The sequence below is a fragment of the Rhinoderma darwinii genome, chromosome 5 (assembly GCF_050947455.1).
Source record: "Rhinoderma darwinii isolate aRhiDar2 chromosome 5, aRhiDar2.hap1, whole genome shotgun sequence".
NCBI classification, from domain to species: domain Eukaryota; kingdom Metazoa; phylum Chordata; class Amphibia; order Anura; family Rhinodermatidae; genus Rhinoderma; species Rhinoderma darwinii.
The window spans coordinates 314,536,554-314,562,033 of record NC_134691.1 but is presented as its reverse complement, the minus strand read 5'-3'; the positions used below and the strand labels follow the sequence as shown (position 1 = coordinate 314,562,033).

Here is a 25,480-nt window from a genome sequence, read left to right as displayed (position 1 = left end):
GTATGCCATTATCTGCCAGCCGATGCCCACACTTATGCCCTCCTATTCCATACAGTACCGTAGACTGTATGGGCTTGTGCCAAAAGCTTACCCTCCACACCTCTTTGTATTTGATGCTATATGGGCATCCCGGTGACAAGCCAAAGTTTCATTGGCACAGCACAAGTTTTGCCACTATAATTGGCATCCTCCTCATCCAGCTTATCAGACACTGACTGCAGCCTCCTGCACCACCCATTGCCAGTTTATCAGTGCCACAGGCACAGTAGCACCTGGCACTGAATGCAATTTATTAGGGGAGATGGCTCATTAAAGTGGCACCTATGATTTACAACAACCTGTATCTGCCTATAACATACCCACGATAAGCATGGTAGGAGTTGTAGTACCTCTAAATATTAGTCATGTGATCTCCATCGCAGAGGTGTTCCGATCAGATTGTCACAAGTTGCACAGCTCTTATTGTACCAATCTAATCATACCTTACAGATGGGATCTATAATGACATGCTGAGACTTGTAGTACCACTGGAGCTGGCAAACATTCACTCCTTAGCATAGCTGCCTATTATTTACAGCAACATGTGGCTGTCATGAACTACAGGTCCCAGAACACCCAGCACAGACATGACATGCTGGGAGTTGTAGTACCACAGGGCTGAGGTTGTGCCTATATTATAGCAGGGTATTATGTAATGATTGCAGCCTGTGGCTGCCCTCAAATTCAGATGCCAGAACACCAACACTAGACATGAGATGCTGGGACTTGTAGTGCCACAAGGGGATACTTGTACAGCTGATGTCACCATGGAGATGGAATTGTTACAACGCATGAAACTACAAGTCCCAGCACTCTCAAGACATAGAATGCTGGGACTTGTAGTGCCACAAGAGGATAATTGTACGGCTGCTGTCACCATGGAGATGAAATAACATATGGTTGTCCTGGAGCACTCCATACATAGCATGCTGGGAGTTGTAGTACCACAATGGCTGAGGTCGCTTCTGACATGATGGAAGTGTCACAACTGTCACATTTCCTCTTGCAGCAGCAGTGACAGTGTCTATAGGTGCAGCCTGTTCTGTATACACCTCTCCCACTGCCTCCTGGGTCACCTCCCCACCTGAGCCCTTCACCCAGCACCATGGGGTGCCCCCAACCCCCTAAGACCACTAGGGGGGCTGAGGTGATGTCGTAAACGAGAAGTGTCGTAAACCAGGTGCGGACCTCGCCAGGGGGAGAGGAGAGGAGAGCAGAGCAGAGAGGGAGGGAGGAGGTGGTGGTGTTAGGAGGGGCGGGGGAGGGAGGTGACTCGAGCATTTAGACACAAGAACGAGAGGATCATGGCGGATGGCCCCAGGTGTAAGCGCAGAAAACAGGCGAACCCCAGGCGGAATAACGGTGAGTGCCCGGGCTGGGGTGAGGGCGGTGCTGCGGGCAGGAGCCTGGGTGCTGGGCATGCCTGGTATCCGGGCAGAGCAGGGCTGGGGGCCGGGGCTGTGTGTACCGTTATGTTACCTGCTGCTGCCTCCTCCCTGGACCGTTAGACGCATCTAATCCCATGTTACTGTATGGAGACTGCCGATCCCCCACAGTCCCCGTTATGTGTCCCCTCCTGGACCCCTGAACCCAAACTTCCTCCATCCCCTCCCTCCCCTCCTCCTCCTCCTCCAGGTAGTGCAGAAGTAGCGGATCAGCGGCCACGTTATTCTAGAGGAAGAGGTGGCTGCTGTGTCCATGGCCTGGCGGCTCCTCATCATTGTTACATTGTATCATTCTTCATGGAACTTTCGTGCATTGATCTGGGTTTGGGGGCACACTGGAGTTCTGGTTACCTGGGTGATGAGCAGAGGGGGGCAGGGTTATTCTTCCTATACTGGGGATGGCACTGTTGCTGCAGTACTAGTGTATTGATTGTGTATGTGTCTATACCGCACAGCCAGAGCTCCATGCTGATCCCTGCATTTATAGGTGACTGGGTGCAGGTATATATTATATACACATCTAGGTAGTCTACATTGCAGGTAAAACTCACTTTTATTATTCAGGACTAATAATAAATTTATTTAGCAGCAATTGTGGGAATGAATTGTCACCACAGCTGCTGCAGAACCTCTTAAAACTATTTTAAAGGAACAGCAAAACCTAAAGTATAAAGCTTTTAAAAGTAAAAAGAGGCTTTTATAATTTATAAATACGTATGTTGATTTTTCTAGAGGTTCTCAGAACTGGAGATAGGTGAGATAAAGTAATGGTCATAAGGAAATTTTTCTGGACTTCCTGCCAGTAATCCCATTGAATAACACCATACTAAAAAAAAAATTGATGACAGGATGCATTGCTTTTTTAGGCATACTGCCCCTTTAAGAAGAAATAAGATTTTGATGGCAAAGATGTTCTGCAGTAGTTCATTTACTGCAGCGTCATTTTTTTTGATTGACAGGTAGTTGGAAGTGACTTTCAGAAGTAGTGCACAGTAGCCTTTGCCACTCTGACCTTAAATGGTGGCCTAGATGGGGGGGGGGGGGGTGATTGCCTCCCCCCTACTCCTAAGTGACGCCCCCTTCACCCATTGGTTTAACCCCTTTATGCTGCATAGAAGTAGCCACTAATGTGTTTCTCAAGGCAGAGCTGGTACTGCAGAACTGTCCAGGTTCATCATACAAGGGGTTAATAGAGCAGTGTATTTGATCATATTTCCACCCACTTTGAAGGTAATTTTCCTACTGGCAGTCACTCCCTCTGCTGGTTTCCATTCCTCTTTTTTTAATGACTGATCTATATCAGGGCTCTGCCCCTATATTGGGCTCTCTGCTCTGTACAGATATCTAGGTGCTTGTAGGTTATTTTGGTTGGGTGGTTTCCCACTGGGGGTGGGTGCTGATGGTGATAATGATGATGAATTTGGGTGCGGTGAAAGCTGGGGAATGGCCTACAGAAAGTTTTTTTTGTTTTTCTTTGGTCATCTCTCTCCTCCTTCTACAGAGAGGTACCTGCCTGTCTACAAAGGGGTGGTGTCTGTTTGCAGAAAGGGGGGCCCCTTTTTACTCCGGCTGCAGCCTATATAAGGGAAACATTTACATTTCACACTCCGGCTGCCTTTTATTCTTATCCCCCCCCCCCTCTCTTGTCCCCTCCTTTCGCCTCTCCATTCGTTATTGCCTTATATTCAGGAGTTTTGACCCATCCTTGGTGGGCGCAATCTTACTAAGGAGGGCACCTCTGCCCTGCAGACACTCCCAGGGATTGAAGTGGGTTAAATAAAGATATTTCCTAGTCCAGGAAAATCCAGATCAAGGAGGGGGAGGAAATACTTGTTGTTTTCGCAAACCCCCCCCCCCCCCTTCTTCCCTACAGCCGATGACACTTTGTAGTATTATGGGTTTTGTGATGATGGGACTTCCTGTCTTAGAAGGATTGTATTGGGAAGGGATTTGTACTGAGCTGCTGCATGACAGCCCTATAGTTGCCCTATTATATCGTCGACCTGCAATAAGCAGCGTGCATTTAACCCCTCAGAGGCCACATAGTGGGATGAAGGAGTAGGGATGCTTGTTAAGATGCAGGGCAAGGTAAGTTTGGAGATGCTGATGCTGGAAATGAGAAGGGGGGCACTTCTTGTCATTGCTGACGACATGTGTTTGACATGTGGGCATGTGCCACCCAGCGTTGAGACCTGTAAACATGTTTACCTGGGCAGGCAAGGATTGTGGATTCCATGGAAAATAAATCTTATGCCCTGAATGAGCCGGGATCTCTTGACATCTACGGGAAATCGCTGCACCAAATGGCAACTACTTGTGCAGGTAGAGGAATAATAAAAAGAAAAAAAAATGGTGTTTCGTTCATTCCTGCAATGCCTGGCAGCCCCCTCCTGCCTGCCGCCTCCTCCGATCTCCAGGGAAGCATTGATTTACCTCTCGCAAAGGTTTTTTTTTTTTTCCCCCCCTACCTTCTGTTTTAATTACATTTTTATAAGATGCTGACATATCGTGAGGTCTCCTTGGTGATGCCCCACCCTGGCAGCAAAGGTACACTGGGCAGGGATCATAGAAACAAATCTAATTTCAGGTATTTTTTATACTGGCAGTGCTGACGTCACCGTCTTGTCTGTTGTACGTAGATGATCCGGCATAATATGTATATTTTTGGTAATTCTTTAACCCTTTTGGTTCTGATGTCCGTTTTGTGCAATTTGCTCGCAATTTTGTTGACAAAAATAAAAATTTGCTTTGCTACTTTTGAATGTTGACGTTGATGTAGTTTTTGTTTGGTGTTTTTTATTTTGTCTGCTGCTTCTGGTATATTTTATGTTGGCTGTGACATAAACAAAGTGGATGAATAATATTATTCTAGACGGGATGGGGGCACTTTGCAGCAAGGTGCATTGAAGGGGGAGGGCGCCGCTACTAGGTAATGGAAGTTGACAGCCTGTAAACTAATTGCGAGCATTTGGCTCCAGTGCTAGAATCTATGCATTGGGCGTCACAGTAATGCAATTGCTCATGTATTATAAAGCTGCATTAGAGGTAGTGTTTTATTACTCATATTGTAAAGCTTTGCATGGGGGGGAAACAGAATTCTGATAAGCTTTTAAGCCCTTTTGTGGTGTGCGGTGCTGTACGGCGATACACAGGCGTAGTGTGGAGTATTATCTATCTGCTCAGTCCAGTAACAGTCAGGACAAATGCTATTAAAGGTCTGTACAGATACAGTGGGGGAGGAGTCCGCGCTTAAGAATGACTTGCTATTTTCTCCTTTCTAAAATGTCATTTGGTGGGTGAGGTGAGGCTGACCTCTACGTTCAAACGTGTCAACTGGATGGGGCGACAGCCCATGGCGGACCTGGAGACAATAAAAACCTAAACCGATGAGCTTGATGATGTCTTTGCCTCCAATCGCCAAATAAATAAATAAATATATATATATATATATAGCCTTTTACAGATGTAGCAGAGCTGAGTTGGTTATACGGGACTGTTCATTATGGCTGGTTTTTAATAATGCAGCAGATTTACCTGCAGTGCTGTCTCAAATCCGTGATCGTAAATGAGAAATCCAAACGTTTATCATTGAACAGGTGGGGTTTTTTGTTTTTTTTTTAATCGTGATAATTCTGAGTTTGGATAATGCGCAAATTCACCTCTGCTATATCTGTATTTTTCTGAGCAACCTGAATCATTTTATTGGTGTGTGCGTATTTAACACTATGCATGAAATATGTGCAGATGCAGCAGAGCCAAATGAGTCATTTGGCACATCTGCATGTGTTTATATCTACAACGCATATAACCTGGTTCAGTTTGTCCATTGGCACAGATGGAGAAGAGTTGAATTTGGAGTGATTGTGTAAGGCCGAATTCAGACGACAGAGTGAAAAGCTGCAGTTTTTCACATCCGAGTTCCACCCGTACGGGACACGTTCTCACAGATCCCCATTGACTTGAGTCTATCGAGGGAACCGTGGAACCGGAAGAAAATAGGACATGTTCTATTTATCAACGGACCCTTCACACGGTCCGTTAAAACAACGGCCTTGTGAACGGCCCCATTGAAATACAGCCGTTTTAAGAGCCGTCACGCGGATGTGTTCTACGTTCGTGTGAATAAGCCCTTGTGCTGCGGGTTATCATGATGCAGAAGCGAAAGCGATCAATAAAAAATGTGTCCGTATTCATTCATATATCCCAACTGCAGTAAATCTGGCAGAATGTCTGAACTGAACATACGACCAGTACGTATATTGAAAGTGACCTCTGGGTGCTATCTATAGCCTCCTGGTTGAGGACGTTTATGCAAAGGTGTTAACAAGTGTCAGGATGTCAGGTGGTCGTGACGCCGGGGGTACTGCATTCTCTGTTGCGGTTTCCTCCCCCGTTTTTAACTTCTACTTTAAACCTGGTGTAGTTTTCTCTCGAGCTGGATTTGAAACTTTCATTTGGGGAATAGAGGAATTCGGCCGACGTGAACATTCCAGGCCCAACGTGCTCATTTTTTAAGGCCAGATGAATTCTCTGGTTTGTGGGAAAACAAAAAAATCTTTACTTACTTTTTTTTTTTTCTGCGTTGAATACAATGTCAATTCTGATTGGCTTACGCACTGGAGAGTGATGTTTTATTTTGGTCAGAACCGTTTCCAGCCACTTGCTGCAGAAGTCTGTATCCATGTGTACCTTCTATGTTAAAAAGAGGACCTCTTACCAATCCTGACGTGTCTGTTGTAGAAAATATATTTATTCCTCAGGAAATAACAATTCTGGAGCATCTTTTATTAGAACCTTACATGGTGGCATTCCTCTTTTATTCCTCCTAGAAATGTATGAATAAATTGACAACTGGGTGTTACCAGTTGGGGGTGTGTCCCTACACAGACTGACACTGTCCAATCGTTGCTGACAGTTAGGACCCATGGACACTACCATAATTTTGGTCCGCAATTACGTACTGTAATTTGCGGATCAAAATACAATTCCAATCATTTCTATATTTACTGAAAGGTGTCCGGGCCATAGAAAGCATCTGTAAAAAATACAAATAATGTCTTATTTTTTTTATTTTACCAACTGTGCTCCCATAAGTTATAATGGAAGCAGGCCCGCAAATACAGGTGACGGTCCGCGGCCGGCCTGCCTGTAATCACGGACTGTGATTACAGGCACAGCTGTGTGCAGGGGGCCTGAGACTGTTTAGTGACACGCCCCTTTGATAAGGGGATTGGCAATGCCCAGTTCTCAATTAATCCTTACATTCCTAGGAGGAATAACAGAGGAATGGCACAATGCAGAGTTTTAAGAAAATTTTATTTCATGGGGAATACAAGTAGTTGCTAAAATAGATCTGTGATAGGTCCTCTTTACGTTAAAGATAAATGTCAGCATTCCTAGTTCCCGCATAGATTATCATCCAGCTTTCCCAGAACCCTGAATGGCAAATCTGCCCAATTGTGCAATCATGGCTCCAGTTTTGTTGTTCAGGACTCCTGGAAGGCTAGGTGACCACTCCTGTGGGTGCTGTAATAGCGCCCATATTCGTTACCGTCCAGCTAACCCAGAATATAAGGACCAGCTGTAGCAATTGCTATTTTCTTTAGGCCTCATGTACACGACTGTTTTCATTAGCGTGCTATCCGTTTTTTGTTTTTTTTTACGGATAGCACACTGACCCATTCATTTATATCGCCCCATGCACACAGCGGTGGTTTTCACGGATCTGTGTGGGGGCAGTGGGACCGAGCTGCAAAACTCAGAGCAGGTCCTATTCCTGTCCATGTTTGCGGCTCAGTCTCACACATTGAAGTGCATGGCCAAGGACAGCACACGGATGCCATCTGTGTCTTGCGGATCTGTTGTTTACGGACCGCAAAATACAAACGGTCGTGTGCGTCTAGCCTTAATTAAAAGTTTTGTGTATGTGTTTTTGTTGATTTTTTTTTTTTTGCCCCCCCCAAATATAACTAGTAACAGACTTTTCCAGCTCGGGCCTATGTGGTTGAGAAATTCTCTTCTGTGGATTTCTGTATATGATGGCATCCCTGCTGCACACATTTTCTCCCCGCTTGATACAGTAGAAGGTCCTGGACTGTTCTCCCTAGAGTTTCTGTCGCTGTCATTGCTAAATTGTACCAAAGTAACTTCCATACCCTCCAGGTTCAAGTGTGACTTGAACAAGCATTTATTTGTTACCACAGATGGATTAACAGTTTTGTAACATTTCCTGCGTCACATGCAGAAAGGTAAAGTATCGGACCTGTTTAGTAAGTTACCGTTACATTTTATGACCTACAGTTTGTCATAACGTGTTATCTATGGGTTTACATAGGACTGCTGGTAAAACCTTCCTCAGAAAATGTGTTAAGACGTCACTAATTGGTAAAGTTCCAGATGTCGGGACCTCCACCCATCCTTAGAACAGGCCGGTTTAGTCCTACCCGCTGTCTGCTTTAGGTCTTTGACCGGTTCCCTTTTTTTTTTTTTTTTTAACCATACATCACATTGTGTAGAATATTAGTGAGTTGGTGGATTTACCCACAAGGAAACGGCGATGCATAAGGGCTCATGCACATGGTTGTGGTATGGTCTGTGCTGTATGGATCTGTAATATGGCACCCATAGATATCTATGGGCCCATACTATATTCTCTGATTTCATATGGAGGCACGCTGTGGCATGTTCCAATGCTTGACATATAACGAAGGCCTCTTATGTGGTGGCACACGGACTGCCAAGGGCTCTGTACTATGGCACCATAGGGTCTTCATGTGCCGCCATACACGCTGATCTTTACAATTTAGTGTATTGTCATTTAGAGACGTTCACCCTAATGTGTTTTGATTTACGAAGTTTCTGCTGTGGGACAGCCAAAATAGTATTCATGTTAATCCACTGGCTGTGCCTGCGTACCAGGAATAGCAACATGCGGGAGAGCAGAGGACATATTAAAATAGACCGGTGATGGAGGCATTCGGAGGGGAGGACAAGTTTTCTCATGGCTCTATTTCATTATGTATTCTACACCTCAACCTGCTGCATTTTCCCGTGATTTTTTTTTTTTCTTTAATACGTGCAGTGAGGACATTGGAGGACAAATAAAAACTCATTTGCTTTGATTGGCAGAGGGTTTTAGGTTTGTAATTCTTTTAAATATATTGGAAAGCTAGATTTACTCCAGAATCGTAGCACGGCTGACCTGAACTCATCCCCCAAGAGAACTAAACTGAAGTTATTTGGCTCAACTAATATTTTTATATATCTCTCCAAAAATAAAAATGTTTAATTCTCAACTTTTTTCTCTTAACTTTTTTTTTTTTTGCACTTATATCTTCAGTCCATTTTTTTAAGTTTTTTTGTTTTTTCAGATCTGTGAACTAAAATCATATAGTGCCGCATGCCGCAATGCGTTGTCATCGCATGGACTAAATATCTTGCACTGTATATTTTTCAACCGGCCGTAGACACACAGATAAGGCTCTATTCACACTGCGTTTTAGCCTTCTGTTGGAAGTATCTGTCAGGAGGATTCCTAACCTATAGCTCTAGTGGAAGGCTGCGACCTGTCCCGCTTTATAGGCATACGTTGCCAATACTAACCCACAGTAAAAATAAACGTATACTGCGAGGTATGTTTTTTTTTGTTTTTTATTTTTTTACTATGTATCTGCATGGAATAACTTGGTCTACTAGGCTATTCCATACAGCTAAATAAAAGGTAAGTCGATGCATACCGTCCTGGCATATTCCAAAAGGACACCCCCTTGGCATGCACCAGGTGAATGGGGTCCTGTAGATCCATTCGGCATATGCCCCAGGATCTTTCCTGGCATATACACTGCATATAGTTCACAAACTCGGTGAAAAGAGCCTGATTTGGCTGCGACTGGCGCATTTACCAAAAATTTCCAACAGAAAAACTGTCTGCCCTCATAAAAAATAAATGACAATTACTGGGAGTCCCTTACCAGGGGTCACCTACGATAACCAGAAATTTAGCTAGACGACCATATGAGAGGCACATGCCTGGTAATATTAGGAATGTGGCAGTAAAGGCTTCAATTGGGAAAGTGGGGAACTGTTTTTCTTTTGTTTTATTTATATATATAATTTTTTTTTTTTTTTTTTTTGGAACAAGGAAAATCACCTTTCCCTGCATTAGGTGGTAACACTGGGCAAATTGTAAGTAACTTTTTATGCTAAATGCTGAGAGTTGTAGTTTTGTTACAACTTGGAAGCCACAGGTTAAAAACCATTGCTCCGGAGTGAAGTCGAAAGAGGTCAATGAGATTCACAAGGGTTCGGAGCTGTGATGAGCGCTCTAGTCCCTTTGCCCTAGAAATCTCCGGGGTCATGGCGCACAGACCTCCACCAATAACCACTTCGGACATGTCCCTATGAAGTGGGTTATAATTGGCCTTATGGTGTATTCACCCTTACACTTTAATATGCATTATCGTCATAATTAATTTGTTTTAATACAAGAATTATAGATATTTTTTTAATGCAGTTGCTATGGGGTTAAATGTTACCTTCCGCGTATGGATTGGAGGAAGGTGTCTTTATACAGAATGCTGTGCTGGTCCATGCAGCCTGTCAAGTCATCCTTCAGCTAAACTCATTACATTGTATTGTGAATTCTGATCTCATCCAGGTCTAGAGAGCCATCTGCTCCGCTCAGCCCTCATCCAGCTTACGCAGGACTCCGTGCATGGCCGTGTTTCTACTACCGGAGGTTGTGCTGTGGATTTGTTTTTTTTATCCACGGGGAATGCGCCTCTTGTGGTGCTGTTTTATAGGAAACCTCCAGAAAATAAATATAACACCGCTCAATACCACAAATGCTACAAATTAGGATGTAATACACCCGCTAAGAATAGGCCGTGTTTTCTATCAAAAGATTAGTGTTTGACCTTCCAGCTCACCAATAGCCGCACATACATGAACGTGGTCTGAGGGGCTTCATTTAACTTTTATGGGGGTAAGTGCTTGATGGACTTGTGGTAGGGTGAAAAAAGTTACAATGGTTTATTGTTGCTCCTTCCCAATACTAACCATCACGTCAACTATTATTTGTCTGTTATCGATATAGCGGCAACATTTCTAGCCGTGTGACATGTCGCATTGACTTGCTGGAAGATTCCATCTGCCCCAGGAAAGACAAACAGCATGTATGGGTGGACGTGATCTACAATGATGGGTTCATACCACATGGATGAGTGGCCCAGAGAACGCCATGAAAAAATTCCCCAGACTATAACGCTGCCGCCACCAGCTTGTGTTCATCCAGCAATGGTGGCAGGGTGTTTGTTCTCTGTTTCTCGCCTGACATGCCAACGTCCACCCGTTCGATGAAGCAGAAAATGTGACTCCTGAGAGAAGGCATCCCTTTTGCCAAACATCGGTGGTCCAATTCCGATACTGCCGTGCAAATTGAAGCCTTTTTTTTCAGTCTTTTTAGGGACACACTCCCAACTGGCAACACCCAGTTGTCAATTTCTTCATAAATTTCTAGGAGGAATAACAGAGGAACGGCTAAATGTAGCATTTGAAGTAAAGCTGCTCCAGAATTATTTTATACAGATATTTAGTGAGGAAAGGTGACTGATCCTCTTTAAGGCGCATGCACATGGCAAAGCTGCGTGTAGGGATCCTGTATAGCGCACATGGACTTCCCATAGCTTTGCGTTACTGATTAGTAGGCACTACGTCTAAGTAGCTCTGTGATCGGGTATGCGATGAAACATGCCACCATATAGTTTGCTATAATTTATTTCTTTTTTCAGTATTTCCAGTATTTCCATATATCACCTATATCCGAGGTAAAATTTGGATCCAGAGCAGAACACGGGCACCATATTCTATATTTGGACAACACTGATAGCGAATACTACCATGTGCATGATCCTCTATACTAATGGCGTAATCTGGATTACTCATAAGCTTATCTATACTGGCCGCTCTACACATGGGATATATCTGTTGAACTGCTGTGCAAAACAGATATGCCAATAATATAACTGAATATAAAATATAGCGTAACCTAATAAAAATATATCTATGGCCAATGAGGTTCGAGGACCTAAATTGGGGTTTATTTGGATAATAAAATTTTGGTAAGGCCTTGTTCAAATTTTGCAGTTATACCTCACCCTGGTTGCTGTGTCTTACCGCATTGGCCAGATGTTCTAGTGCATGTGGAAAAAAATCCCATTCACGCTGGCCCAACTGTTTTCTATGACATGCTTGGTCTCCCACCCTATCCTTGGTGTTTGTGGGGGTGAACACCATAAAAATCACATGAAAAACACCACTAAAGGTAGTTATACAACTGCGGTGACTGCAGGGTGTCCATGCTTGACCCCAATTGAAATGCTCTTTGGTGTGGATTATTCCTTAAAACTGGACGGGCAGGGGTCCTTAAGGAATGTAGCAGAGGACCCTTTGTTTTCCTGAGTTTGGAGGTTTTTCACTTCACGATTTTTTCCTCCCCTTCTCTGATTGACAGCCATCTCCCTCATTCATGGATCCAGGTGTCTGACCAATTCTTACAATAGAACTTCTCTGAGCTGCGGCTGCATTCTTCTCTAGATCTGAGTTACTCGCTTATCATATAATTGCTTAAGAATTTTGTTATTTTTTTTTTGTTACGTGAGTATTATAATATCCTGGTATTTGTGCTATGTCATCATTTCCTGATCAAAATGGGAGCGGAAAAAGGGTTTTTCCTGATAGCAGCCGTAATTATTAGGAACGGAAGAGGGATTTATGTTCTGTATTAAAGGGTTCTTCCCATTTTATAAAGTGATGGCATATCACTAGGATCTACAATCACTTTATGATTAGTGGGGGTCCGACTTCTGGGACCCCCACCGATCTTGAGAATGAAGAATGACCATTTTTCCCTGCACACCAGTGCCCCGGCAATGCAAGAAAAGAACAGCACTGCGGCCCTTTAATTCTCAGCATCGGTGGAGGACTGGGAGGTTGTGTCCCCACTGATCAAAGTTGATAGCATATCCTAGGCAAATGCCATCACCTTTCATGAGATAGGAATAACCCTTTAAGCCGTATGTAAGACCGATTTGCTATTTAGGTCTCTGGGTAACAACCAGTATAGCCTGGTTCACACAGTGCAGATTTGCTGCAGATTTTGCATGCATTTTTTTAGGCCAAAACCAGAATTGGATCCAGAAGAGGTAGACCTATAATGCCGTCCTTTTTATACATCTCTTCTGTTTTTAGGTTCCGTTCCTGGTTTTGGCTTAAAAAATACATTCAAAATGTGTACTGTGTGAACAAGGCCTTAGGCTGTCTATTATAGCTGTAAGGGTATGTGCACACACACTAATTACGTCCGTAATTGACGGACGTATTTCGGCCGCAAGTCCCGGACCGAACACAGTGCATTGAGCCGGGCTCCTAGCATTATAGTTATGTACGATGCTAGGAGTCCCTGCCTCGCTGCAGGACAACTGTCCCGTACTGTAATCATGTTTTCAGTACGGGACAGTAGTTCCACGGAGAGGCAGGGACTCCTAGCATCGTACATAAGTATGATGCTAGGAGCCCGGCTCCCTGCACTGAGTTCGGTCCACTACTTGCGGCCGAAATACGTCCGTCAATTACGGACGTAATTAGTGTGTGTGCACATACCCTTACATGAATTGTCACCCAGCTTTCCTAGACTCCTGAATGACAGATCCCGGTTCTCAAATAACTGTTTTGGTGTCCAGGCCTTAGAAAATTGGGTGACAACCAATATTGCCAACATTACAGTTCCCACAGGAGTCTTTTTTTATTTTTTTATTTTATTTTTTGAGCCGTGTATTGGTTCACTATTACTTAGTGTGTGTGTGTGTGTGTGTGTGTGTGTGTGTGTGTGTGTGTGTGTTTTTTTTTTTGTTTCCTCGGTTCTAAGATCACATAGGTTATACCGTATACACATAGGCAGGCATGTGATGTGCTCCTATGATTCTGAAGCTTCATGTCCTGTCACATGTCACCTACTAAAAGCTCTCTCCCTTATCGTGGGGGGAAACGGTTAAACCCCGCGCACAAGTATTCCGAGTTTTCCTGCGCTGTCAATAACGTTGTGTATTCTGTGTGAACTGCAGACTCCCCAGATGAAAAGAAAAAAACTTCTTTGCCTCTCGAGTCTTCATTTAGAGTTTTTGGTTTTTTTTTCTTCCTCACTGCAGGAGTTTGAAGATGCAAGCTAGGGTCACATCCCCCCCCCCCCCACCCCACACACACAGGGTGAATTTTCTCCCTCGCAGCCACATTACAATGGTTAGGAGTTTTTAGTGTTTTGCTTTTGTGTTTTTTTTTTTCCCCTCATATTTTTTGTATTAAAAAAAACCAAATGTAGATTTATGTGGTGAATATTTATTGCAATGCGTGCAGGTTACAACTCAGAATGACATTAAATATAAGCCTCCTCTAACATATTCCACTGCGATGTACACAGATTGTGAATGTTCACTTCAGTCCTTGTTCCCAGTGGAGCTCACAATCTAATTTCCATATCACACACTGGAGCCTATTAACCCATCAGTATGTTTTTGGAGTATGAGAGCACATTGAAGAACCCGAAGGAGATCCAAGCACGAGGGGAACGTACAAATTCCAGTCAGATGTTACTCCGGAGATATATAATATATATATATATATATATATATATATATATTAATATATATATATTACACTGAAAGCAGAGTAGAGTTTGTTGTGGCACTACATTATATTATCTGCCTAGAAACATTAGATAAAAATGGGCTGAAATGTTTTTGGGTAACCATATTATTAATGTTGTTGCCAACTAGTTTAGGCCAATACTTGGATGTCATACCTGACATATCTGCTGAAAAATTAGGTCGGACATGTTGGATTTTTTTCATTTGCATTGGTATGTACATGTCGAACAATTTTTTTTATTAAATTTTTTTTTTTATTTTACAAAACCGTCTGTTGAGGCCTATTTTTAGGACTATATTGCTATTTAGCAAGTTTTTTTCAGGAATGATTGTTGTTGGCTGCGTAGGGTCTGCTTTCTATAATATGATGACCTGATTTTATACATGCATATCCCAGCAATGTGCAAATAACTATTTTTTTATTTTTATTTTTTTTATTCTGTGCATAGCATATATTATGCCTTCAGCCCATAGGCAGTGTTGACTAATTTTGCTGCTTCCACCAGACTCTTAGATCTCGGCCTCTAAGGGCTTGTATCCATATGAAAAGATATCAGAGCCTGGAGCTGAAGTACCAGTTCTCCAGCACTAAAACTGTAGCCCTGTGAGGTTTAGTTTTCTTCTTGGCAGTCGCGAACATCAAACCACAAGTTGTGTTTTTTTGTTTTTTTTCTTCCGTCCCGTTGGGATTTGGATCCGGCAGGGTTGGAGTTTCGGAAAAGCCTCATTCCTTGTATCCCACTTGTGCATGTTGGAGTGACAGCTGGGTCCTCCCCGCTCCTTTGTGAGCCCATCATTCCCGGCTACTGCAGACATGGAAATTGGTGCATGTGTTATCCCTCTTGCCCCCTCCCCCAGTGCGGTCACTCTTGGTAAATTACCAGTCATCTTTCTCCCTTTTCTACAATTCAGGCTTGGTCCAGCCGTCCATTGTTGTAGCCTGCGCTCTGCATGGGGATTATTTTGAGCTATTGGAAGGCTATCATCGCAGGCTGGATTCTTCTGCATTAATCCAGTTCTGTGTTGTTTTTAATGGATTTTGTTCGTACCGCTGTTCAATGTTAGGTAGTATGGTTGGCCAACATCCTATGCAATATACAGTTTGTGTATACAGGGGAAGGTTTATTTTAATAATAATTTTTTCATCTTGTAATCCAGCACTTGTTTCCATCAATAGATTATGGAATTGCAGATTGGAGCGATAGAACTTTTTCCTAAATAGTTCTAATTAAAAAATTAGCAATAGCCAATTTTGTGTTCACATACAAGGGAGTTTTATATGGCTGTCTGCTAATCCAGAATATTTGATAATCCGGTCTCTATCATGCCATTGATGCCGGTTCATATGACTTTTTTAACGTTTTAGTAACGGTGCATGATGAAACCCGTGTGTGACTAAAGTCACTCCCATTACACTACTTCCTAACCCCTATTTTGATGGGATCAGAAATGTGTGGTGGCCGCTTATCTCTCCTTTTTTAGGAATCTATAGCTTGTCTTTGGGCAGCTCTATTCGTCCTGGCGTCACGTCTTATTACAGGAGCCATAACCGATCCGTTGTGTAACAATATTGGAAGATATCTAGAATCAATTGTAAGAGGTATTCGCTAAATACATAGGATAACAAAAGTTTTAGTAAAAACAAGATTATGTTAAAGGAGTATTCCAGCCGCAAACATCTATCGCCGATCTACCTTTCCGTAACTTCCAGAGTTTGAGTGGAATAGCCGCATACATGTCCGACCACCTGTCCATTTAATCTCCTCCTACACCTCCACGGTCATGCAGTTGAGGGTGCAGGGACCGGAGTCCACTGTTTTAGCGACCGGTTGGGGTCCTAGCTGACGGACCTCCACTGATCTAATATTTATCACTATTCGGCTGGGTTCACACGAGCATGTTACGTCCGTAATGGACGGAACGTATTTCGGCCGCATGTCCCGGACCGAACACACTGCAGGGATCCGGGCTCCTAGCATCATATTTATGTACGACGCTAGGAGTCCCTGCCTCTCCATGGAACTTCTGTCCTGTACTGAAAGCATGATTACAGTACGGGACAGTTGTCCTGCAGCGAGGCAGGGACTCCTAGCGTCGTACATAACTATAATGCTAGGAGCCCGGCTCCCTGCAGTGTGTTCGCTCCGGGACTTGCGGCCGAAATACGTTCCGTCCATTACGGACGTAACATGCTCGTGTGAACCGAGCCTAAGGGTATGTTCACACGCTTAGCAAAATACGTCTGAAATGACGGAGCTGTTTTCAGGCGTAAACAGCTCATGATTTTCAGAAGTTTTTGTAACTACTCGCGTTTTTCGCTGCGTATTTTACGGACGTTATTGGAGCTGTTTTTCAATGGAGTCCATGAACGGCTCCAAAAACGTCCAAGAAGTGACATGCACGTCTTTTTACGCGATGTCTTTTGACAGCGACGTGTAAAATAACACCTTGTGGGAACAGAACACCGTAAAACCCATTGAAAGCAAAGGGCAGATGTTTGTAGGCGAAATGGAGCCGTTTTTTAAACGCCCGAATTGCGTCTGAAAACCGTGCGTGTGAACATACCCTAACTGGTACATAAAAATTACATCCGTACCATGTAATATTTCTTCAAAATCCCCTTTATTTTATGACTTTTTAAAATATCTTTGTAAAAATTAGTTTTTATCTTTTTTAAATCCATTTATTTTCCTGGGCTCATTTTTATTTAAAATCCTGGCAGTGACGAATCAAATAGACGAATTGGCTAGAAATAAATGCAAATTAAAGTTTACTATCTTGCAGACGTGTGATAACCTCTCGACACCTATCACGGAGGACATGCATATGCTGAATTTTGCAAGTAATGTGTCAGACTGCCATTTTCCCCCTATGAAGAATTTATGGATTATGAGCCGGGTTATTTTAATTTGATGTCATCAAAGAGAAGATGCAGAGAAGTTCAGGAACTGACCTAGAAATCTTCTGTGCCTGCGATATCATAGGTATTCGATAACTCCATGACGCTGTATCCCTTTCAGATGGAAAGATTCAGTGAGTCCATTTTATAGCTGGGAAATTGGTCAATATTTCTCATTTAGGGCTACTTAAATATCTGTATTAAAGCCACTTTGTTTTATTTTAATGTGAAAAATTTATTTTAATGTATCACCGTCTCAGAATTTGAAGTTACAGGACGTCTGAGATCAACCGATGTGTTTTTATTCCCCATGGCAACACTTCCTTTCCCCATTCTCCGGCAGTGTTATCATAGAGACTGGGCCTCATAACAACCAATCAGATCTCTTCTTTCATTTTATAACCTATGCTAAAAAGGTAAAAACTGAACTCTAACTGGTTGATATGAGGATTAAAGTTCATTTTAGGCAATTTAAAAGCACTACTTTTGTTTGTCTTATGGACAAATTTCTGTAGAATTTAGGGGCCAATTTTTTTTTTTTTGTATGTATATATTTTTTTTTCAGTAGAAAACCTCCCAAAAAGTTGATGGCTAGCATCATGTATTAGCGACCTAGACTGGGATTTATCCACCCTGTGCCATTGGAATCCATCTTTCAACTCAATGTTGCTGTATTCCCTTCTGAATGGTGTGGTTTTCTTTTTGTTTTTTTTAAAAATCACAATTTAGATGTGATCGATTACCGGTGGATCCTGTGTCTCAGAGACACGCAGGACCCGCTGTCACAGAGGCCGTCAGTCCCGCTGGCTCTGAGTGCAAGATACAGTTGCTATGTACCTGGGATACATAGAAGCTGTATCTGAAAAAGTAAAAAAAATGTTTAAGAAATTCCAACTACAAAGTTGCTAAAAACACCATAATAGTTTTATAGAAAAAAAAGAAGAAAATAAAAAGTCTAGGAGTAGCTAGTTGTCTAGTCTATGGGTATTGGTGGCATCGCCGCTCATGTTATATTTAAATGTTTATCTCGCCATGCAGACATGTTAGTCAATTTGTCTACTCTGGATTAAAGAAAAAAAATAAATTCCCCTCCTGTAACTGTAGATTTTTTTTTTTTTACATTTCTTTTTATATAGAAAGTGCTACATCTACAAGTTTGTCTCCAATGAGTTTGTGAATTCTTTAATGAGCTGTTGTGTGTCAAAGAAGTGAAAGCGCGTTACAAAGGACTCTGTTACCTATACAGTTTGTCCGATGTACCTCGTAGAATGTTATTGTGAAGGAAAAGCTCTATTCAGTGCTTGGTGTATAAAAGCCAATAGCCTATTCAACAGGGTTGGTGGGAAACTTCTGCCTAAATTTAAATACTTTTTTGGAAGGTTTCTTAGGGAGAATTAAAATATATATATTTTTTAAATATATTTTGTGCCGATTTTGCTAAAACGTGAACGATAATCAAGAAGACTTTCTTTTCTTAAATTGCACATACATAATAATTTTCTTCTTCATTATGACTTGGTAGAGGTGTTAGGAGGCAAAATGTGTGAGGATGGGTTCTGGCATTATTAGAAGCCTACTTCATATCCCTGCTATGGCAATATGTGTTTGTTTTTTCTCTTCTCGTTATTTTTTAATCTACATTAGACACCTCATACCTGTGATGCATTCATAAACGTATGTGTCAATCGGAGATTGCACATACATTAATCCGACATAGACTAATTTCTGTACTATAATTGCATGCAGAAAGGACCAAGCTGCAACGTTCCCTGCCTTGTGCTGGCTGCCTTAAATTGAACCGGTCACGTTGAAAACGCAGTCCAATCTGCGGCAGCATGTAAGAGTAAAATCACACACAGAGTTTTGATGCCGTTTTTTGGTGCAGTTTTTTTTTTTTTTTAACCAAAGCCAGAAGTGGACCTAAAGAAAAGAAAAGGTGTATAGAAAAGACCGATGCATCTCCATACTTTGGTGTCCACTCCTGTGTTTTGCTCAAAAAACGAAGCCAAAAACTGCATAAAAACCAGTGTGTGTGGTCCTGGCATTATGGAGCAGGAGAAGGTGAGCAGATTGATGTATATTTTTGTAGCAAAAGACTCGGTATAACCTGTTTATTTATTTAAACCTCATTCTGGCTTAGGAGTCCAGTAGGCGGTCCAACTCACTGACATCTATCTCTGTATTCACACTAAGAAAGTGAAGCCTGCCAATCATGGGTTCGGACCGCCCACTGGACACAAGCCCAAAATGAGCAGATGTTTAAGTGAATAAATTACAAGTTCTACTGAATCTTTTGGTACAAAAATATATATCAATCTGCTCACCTACTCCCGCTCTATAACATGCTACCCGCAGATTGGATTGCTTTTTGAATGTGACTGGTTCCCTTTTAAGAGCATTTATTCATGATATTAGTATATTGGATAAGATTCTTTAACGGTTATGTGAATTTGGCCTAACTTGTTGTCAGGACTGGCAGCTATTTTAGTTCTAGTTTCGCTGCTTGCATGCCATTAATACAGTTAGACAGCTATTTAGTTGACTGATGTGTCACCCACACGGCCGGCCTTAAGGTGTGCGACGTGCGGTGTCACAGGGCGCGTCTCCTGTCATTACTGAAGTTTTATCTGTACGCTGTATAATTGTATTATTTGGTACACTTTAAGGGAATCGACAACATTCAACCGAAGGCCAGCCCTGGTCACACAGAAGTATGGCACTCCATCATAGTCCCTTCCTGCTGCATCTGTTTTTAGGCAATGGGAAAACCTACTTGGACTCTTCCTTGCCCACCTAAAGAAAAAAATCATATAAGGAGGACTCCTATCACATTATGAAGACCAGAAACCCTTAATATTTGCCATCTATCAACCTACATTTTGGTTTTCTTTTCCCCCAGAGCATATGAGATGACATTAATAGGCCTCATAAATGAAGAGTGAAGACAAAAAGTGGAGCATTTAAAAAAAAACAAAAAACAACACATGCCAGGTGTTCCTGTACCTGCTGATCAAACCCCCCCCCCATTTCTCATTTGAACAATCGCTCAGGCTGGCCATATACTTCAGATAGCTGTTCGCCGACAGTAATTTCTATCAACTCCCCCATACACATGCACGCAGGGGCTGAACTCCTTACAAACAACAGGATTTCAACAGCCCAAACGTTTCTTCCCCAACATCTGCCATCGGGGGAGAGTCTGGACACCGCCATACATATTAGATCATTGGCTGGTTCCGCCAAAATAGTCTGGTTCAGCCGACTTACCACCACAAATTAATATAACCGTAAGCGAACTTAAAAAGCGGGCCCTGTATGTAAACCGTACCCTAAACAGGATGCCAGGGGCCCACTCGGTGGGTGCAGAGTACCTATAGACTCTCTCTTTTTTTTTTCTTCTTTGGACCTCTTTAAAGTCCATCCTAGTGACTGATTCCCTTTAACCCGTACTTGGAAAATTTTAAACCTGAAATCTGTTTGCTATTGTGCACACCCCAAAGACCTCACTGAAATGTACCCACCAGCGTTCAATTTCCCCCAGACTAGACATAGACATTTGACACTGTTAATTTGACTTTGCTGCCATTTCATATACATGAGATGCTTCTAGTATTATGTACATTCACTCATCAATACAGAAACCCCAATGGATTATTAATCTTACAGTTTTACCTTTTTACTTTGCATCTTATTGTATAGATTTTTTTAGAATTTTTTTTATTGCAATATTAACCGGTTAAGGACTAGGCTGTTTTACAGCTAAATGACCAGAGCAAATTTCACAATTTTGCTATGCGCTTCTTTAGATGACTATAACGCTGCAGGTGAATAAAGTTCATCTTTGAATTTTACACTCTTTTTAAAGGACAGATAGGGCTTTGTTTTAGTGGCATTTGTCAGTATATATCATTTTTATTTTTTTCTCTAAAGTTGGCAAAATTGGAAAAAAAATGCAAGAATTTAGCAAATGCGTCAGTTTAGGCTAGTATTTTTCACACACGGTATAGTCCACGGACAAAATTCATCTCCTTTCACATTCTTCCACTTCTCCCGTGCATGGGGATACCAAATATGTGTGCCTTATTTGCTGTGCGGGCATGTGCCAGGGCTTGGCATAAAAGGAGGCTTTTTGGCCTTTTCGGTCCAGGAATTTTGCATTTGATTTTAGAGCCGCATACTGTTTTCTGGGGGGCCTAATGCTGCTGAAACATTAGAAACACCCCATAAATGACTTCATTCACACAAGTAGACCCCACAAGGTTTTCTTCAAGGGGTTTATCATATTTTTAGACAGTCCAGTTTTCTTCTGAAAGTTTCTTGAATAAGATGGAACAAAATAAAATCAGCACTTTTTTAGCAAATGCGTCAGTTTATACCAGCATTTTTCACACACGGTATAGACCACGGTCAAAATTCATCTCCGTTCACATTCTGCCACTTCTCCCGTGCACGGGGATACCAAATATGTGTGCCTTATTCACTGTGCGGGCATGTGCCAGGGCTTGGCATAAAAGGAGTCTTTTTGGTCCAGGAATTCTGCATTTGATTTTATAGCCGCATACTGTTTTCTGGGGGGTGTAATGCTGCTGAAACATTAGAAACACCCCATAAATGACTTCATTCACACAAGTAGACCCCACAAGGTTTCCTTCAAGGGGTTTATCATATTTTTAGACAGTCCAGTTTTCTTCTGAAAGTTTCTTGAATAAGATGGATCAAAATAAAATTAGCAATTTTTTAGCAAATGCGTCAGTTTATACCAGCATTTTTCACACACGGTATAGACCACGGTCAAAATTAATCTCCGTTCACATTCTGCCACTTCTCCCGTGCACGGGGATACCAAATATGTGGCCTTATTTATCACATAGAGATGTAGGAGGGCGGAGGATAGAAGAAGATTATTTCACATATCGCTTTTTTTCAAAGCTGGTTTTACAAAACTCAACAGAGTTTCTATAACACTTCCAAAATATCTGCTCTTGAAGCAGAAATCCCAAAATATTCATCTAGGGGTATAATGGGAATTTATTTTTTGGGGTTTTCTAAAATAAGAAATTGCAGGTTAATGCAAATGGACTCTCCAGCAGATGAACTTTAGAGAATATGCAAACATGACATCCACCCCCCACCCATTCCCTCCCTCACCCTTGGAGTAAAATCAGGGGAAAAATAAAAACGTAATGTAGGGCAAATATATTTTCAACAAATTAACTAAAATCTAATAATTCAGAACAGTGTGGTATTTTTTAAAACATGGCTCAATGCACAGGCCTGGTTGTGAGGGACATGAGGGACAGAAATATCGGGAATCTTTGCGGTGCCCGTCTTTTCTGCAGACGCGGCACTTTTTCTGGGGGTTGCTTCTGGTTGGTGTTGGGGGAATCCGAGTGATGAAGTGTCTTTCAGTCAGTCGCGTGACATCCTCAGACTGGGGGCATTCTCGGGTGTCCTGAACATCAAAAATGAGGCCTTCAATAATTTTTTCCTGGAAATCCAGATATGTGTCTCTGCCTCTGTTTTTTTTTGTAGAGCACAAATGAGTTGTGGATGGCCACCTGTAACAAATAAATGGCCACCTTTTTGTACCAGGTTTTAGTTTTGCGTTTTACTAAATAGGGCTGTAAAACCTGGTCGCTTAAATCCACCCCCCCCCATGTACTTGTTATATTCGCACACGCTCACTGGTTTGTGCTTGTCCGATGTTGCCCCTCTTTCCCTCACTGCCACTGTTCCTGCGGTATGAATCGTGCTTAGCACATACACGTCTTTGCGATCCCTGAACTTGACCGCCAGCAATTCTTCAGATGCATAAGCACAGGAGTCCCCCTTTACCATGCGCTTCCCCACTAATTGCTGTGGAAAACCAATTCGGTTTTTGCGCATGGTACCACATGCCCCAGTCCTTGCAGCATGCAAATGCCTAAACAGGGGCACACTCGAATAAAAATTATCACAGTACAGGTGGTACCCCTTGTGAAGTAGAGGCTGCATTATCTCCCACACGATCTTACTGCTGGTGGAAAGATCAGGGGGGCATCCAGGAACATTTATTGTGCGGTCCCGCCCTTCATAAATCCTGAAGGCGGTGGTATATCCTGACCCGCTTTCACACAATTTGTAGAGCTTAACGCCATATCTTGCCCTTTTGGAAGGTAGATATTGGCGAAAGCTAAGTCTGCCATGAAAGTTGAGGAGGGATTCGTCCACACTTACATTCTGCTCAGGGGTGTAGAGTTGCAGAAATAAATTATTCAGGGAATTTATTAGCGGTCTTATTTTGAACAACCGATCCCGGTTTGCATCGGTACTTGGGGGGGGCCTGTGCGTTGTCATTGAAGTGGAGGAACCTCATTATTGTCTCATAACGAGACCTGGGCATTACTGCAGAATATACTGGGGTGGCTTGGGCGGGTCTTGTTGACCAGTAAGACCTAATGGAGGGCTTTTTGACAATACCCATATTTAGGGTGAGCCCCAAAAAAGTTTTTTAATTCCTGCAAATTGGTGGGCGTCCAATCTCTGGCATGGGTGGATGAAAGTTTCTGCCTTATATATTGCGTGGCATATAAATTTGTTTAGTGGACAATCTGATTTAGGATGTCGTCCGTTATAAATAAATGGAAGTAATCCATTTGGACAAAATTTGTATTGTCCACGGTTATGCCAGGAGTGGCAGTAAATCCGTGGATTCTAGGCCCAAAAGATGGGGCAGGTGCCCATACAAGAGCCTGGACTGGAGGGACCAGGCTGTCCCGTGCTACAGCGCTACTTGGCCCTGCGCTTTCATGTTCTGCAGTTTCGACTGCATCAGGGACAACGTCCCCTGAAGATGAACCTGAAGTGACGCTGTCATCGTCACTACCTAAAACAGGTTCCATCTCGGACGCCATCTCTGATGCGGTCTCCGACTCAGACCACAGCATGGCGTATGCCTCCTCGGCGCTAAACAACTTCCTCGCCATAACGTAACTAACACTAACACTAACTAAACAAATTTTTTTTTTTTTTTTTTTTATAAAACACACAAACTAACTGCTATATATATCTACACTACCGCTAACAAAAAAATAAACCGCTATTGCTATATATATTATATATATGTGGATATATATATATAATTATATACTCCCTACCTGCCTATTCTAATAGAATAAAAGAAAGAAAGGTAGATAGATAGAAAAAAAGATAGATGGATAGATAGATTGTATAAATAGATAGAAATCTATCTATACAGAGAATGTTTTAGAGTGTAACTGTATTTTTTTGTAACTGTAATCTTCTGGCAGCAATTCTCCCGAGTCTCTTCTTCTCCTCAAACTGAAACAATGTTTGAGGAGAAGAAAAGAGGCAGGAGATTTACTGCCAGAAAAGTCAAAATAAAACAAATGTGGTCGCTGTGATAGGTTTTCACAGCGATCACATGTTCAGGGACCATCAGATTGGTCCCTGATACTCTGCCCAGTGCCCAGAGCTGTTGGTAACAGCGTGGGCACAGGGCTGTGTGCACGCGATCGCGTGCACACTGTTTTATAAGCAGGAATGCATGTGATCGCTGTGATTGGTTGTCACAGCGACCACATGTTCAGGGACCATCAGATTGGTCCCTGATACTCTGCCCAGTGCCCAGAGCTGTTGGTAACAGCGAGGGCACAGGGCTGTGTGCACGCGATCGCGTGCACACTGTTTTCTATGCAGAAATGCATGTGATCGCTGTGATTGGTTGTCACAGCGATCACATGTTCAGGGGCCAAAAGATTGACCCCTGACATTCTGCCCAGTGCCCATGGCTGTTAGCAACAGCCAGGGCATAGAGCTGTGTGCACGCGATCCCGCGTGCACAGTCTCTGAAGTGCGGCCGTATATATACTATACGCCGGACTTTAGAGACCCTGACCGCTGGCCGTATATTTACGGCCAGCGGTCGGGAACCTGTTAAAGGTGTTGTCCAGTCCCTAAAAATTGATGGCGTATTACAACCTTCTCCCATTAAGGTGATTCGCAGTATGAGCGGTAAGGGACGTGAAGGGGAAGCGGCGCTCACACGAGCGCTTTGGCCCCTTTAAAACAGCTGATCGGCGGGGGTACCGGCAGTCGGACCCCGACCGATCAAATATTGATGGCCTTAATCGAAGGATGTTTTTGGAGTGTGAGAGGAATCTATACAACATATAGTACTCTTCTCCAGTCCTCTTGTCTGCCAAGCTGTCTGAGTAGTCTCGTAAAATATATTTCCATATCTTGGTGTATGATTAATAATGACTAAATGATTGACCCTAGCCAACCTGTAATGAAATTGCTCAAATTGTTGTTATAATACCTTATGTACATTGAAGCATTATGGTGCTACCGACCGTGCTAGTTCACATCACCGTTATTCATTTCCATTGTACATTTCC

The 25,480-nt window shown here is 42.6% G+C and overlaps 1 protein-coding gene across 2 annotated transcripts in view; it reads left to right on the top strand.

Moving 5' to 3' along the window:
• The first annotated feature begins 1,304 nt into the window (after positions 1 to 1,304).
• ZEB1 (zinc finger E-box binding homeobox 1) overlaps positions 1,305 to 25,480 on the top strand; it is a 150,983-nt gene continuing 126,807 nt past the window's right edge. The window contains exon 1 of one of the 2 annotated variants that reach the window (XM_075827486.1): positions 1,305 to 1,401. In XM_075827486.1, the coding sequence (XP_075683601.1) occupies positions 1,344 to 1,401 (58 nt within the window). In that variant the 5' untranslated portion in view covers positions 1,305 to 1,343. Of the gene's footprint in view, positions 1,402 to 3,619; positions 3,807 to 25,480 lie in introns of those variants that run through there. The other variant, XM_075827485.1, reaches the window with a different exon arrangement.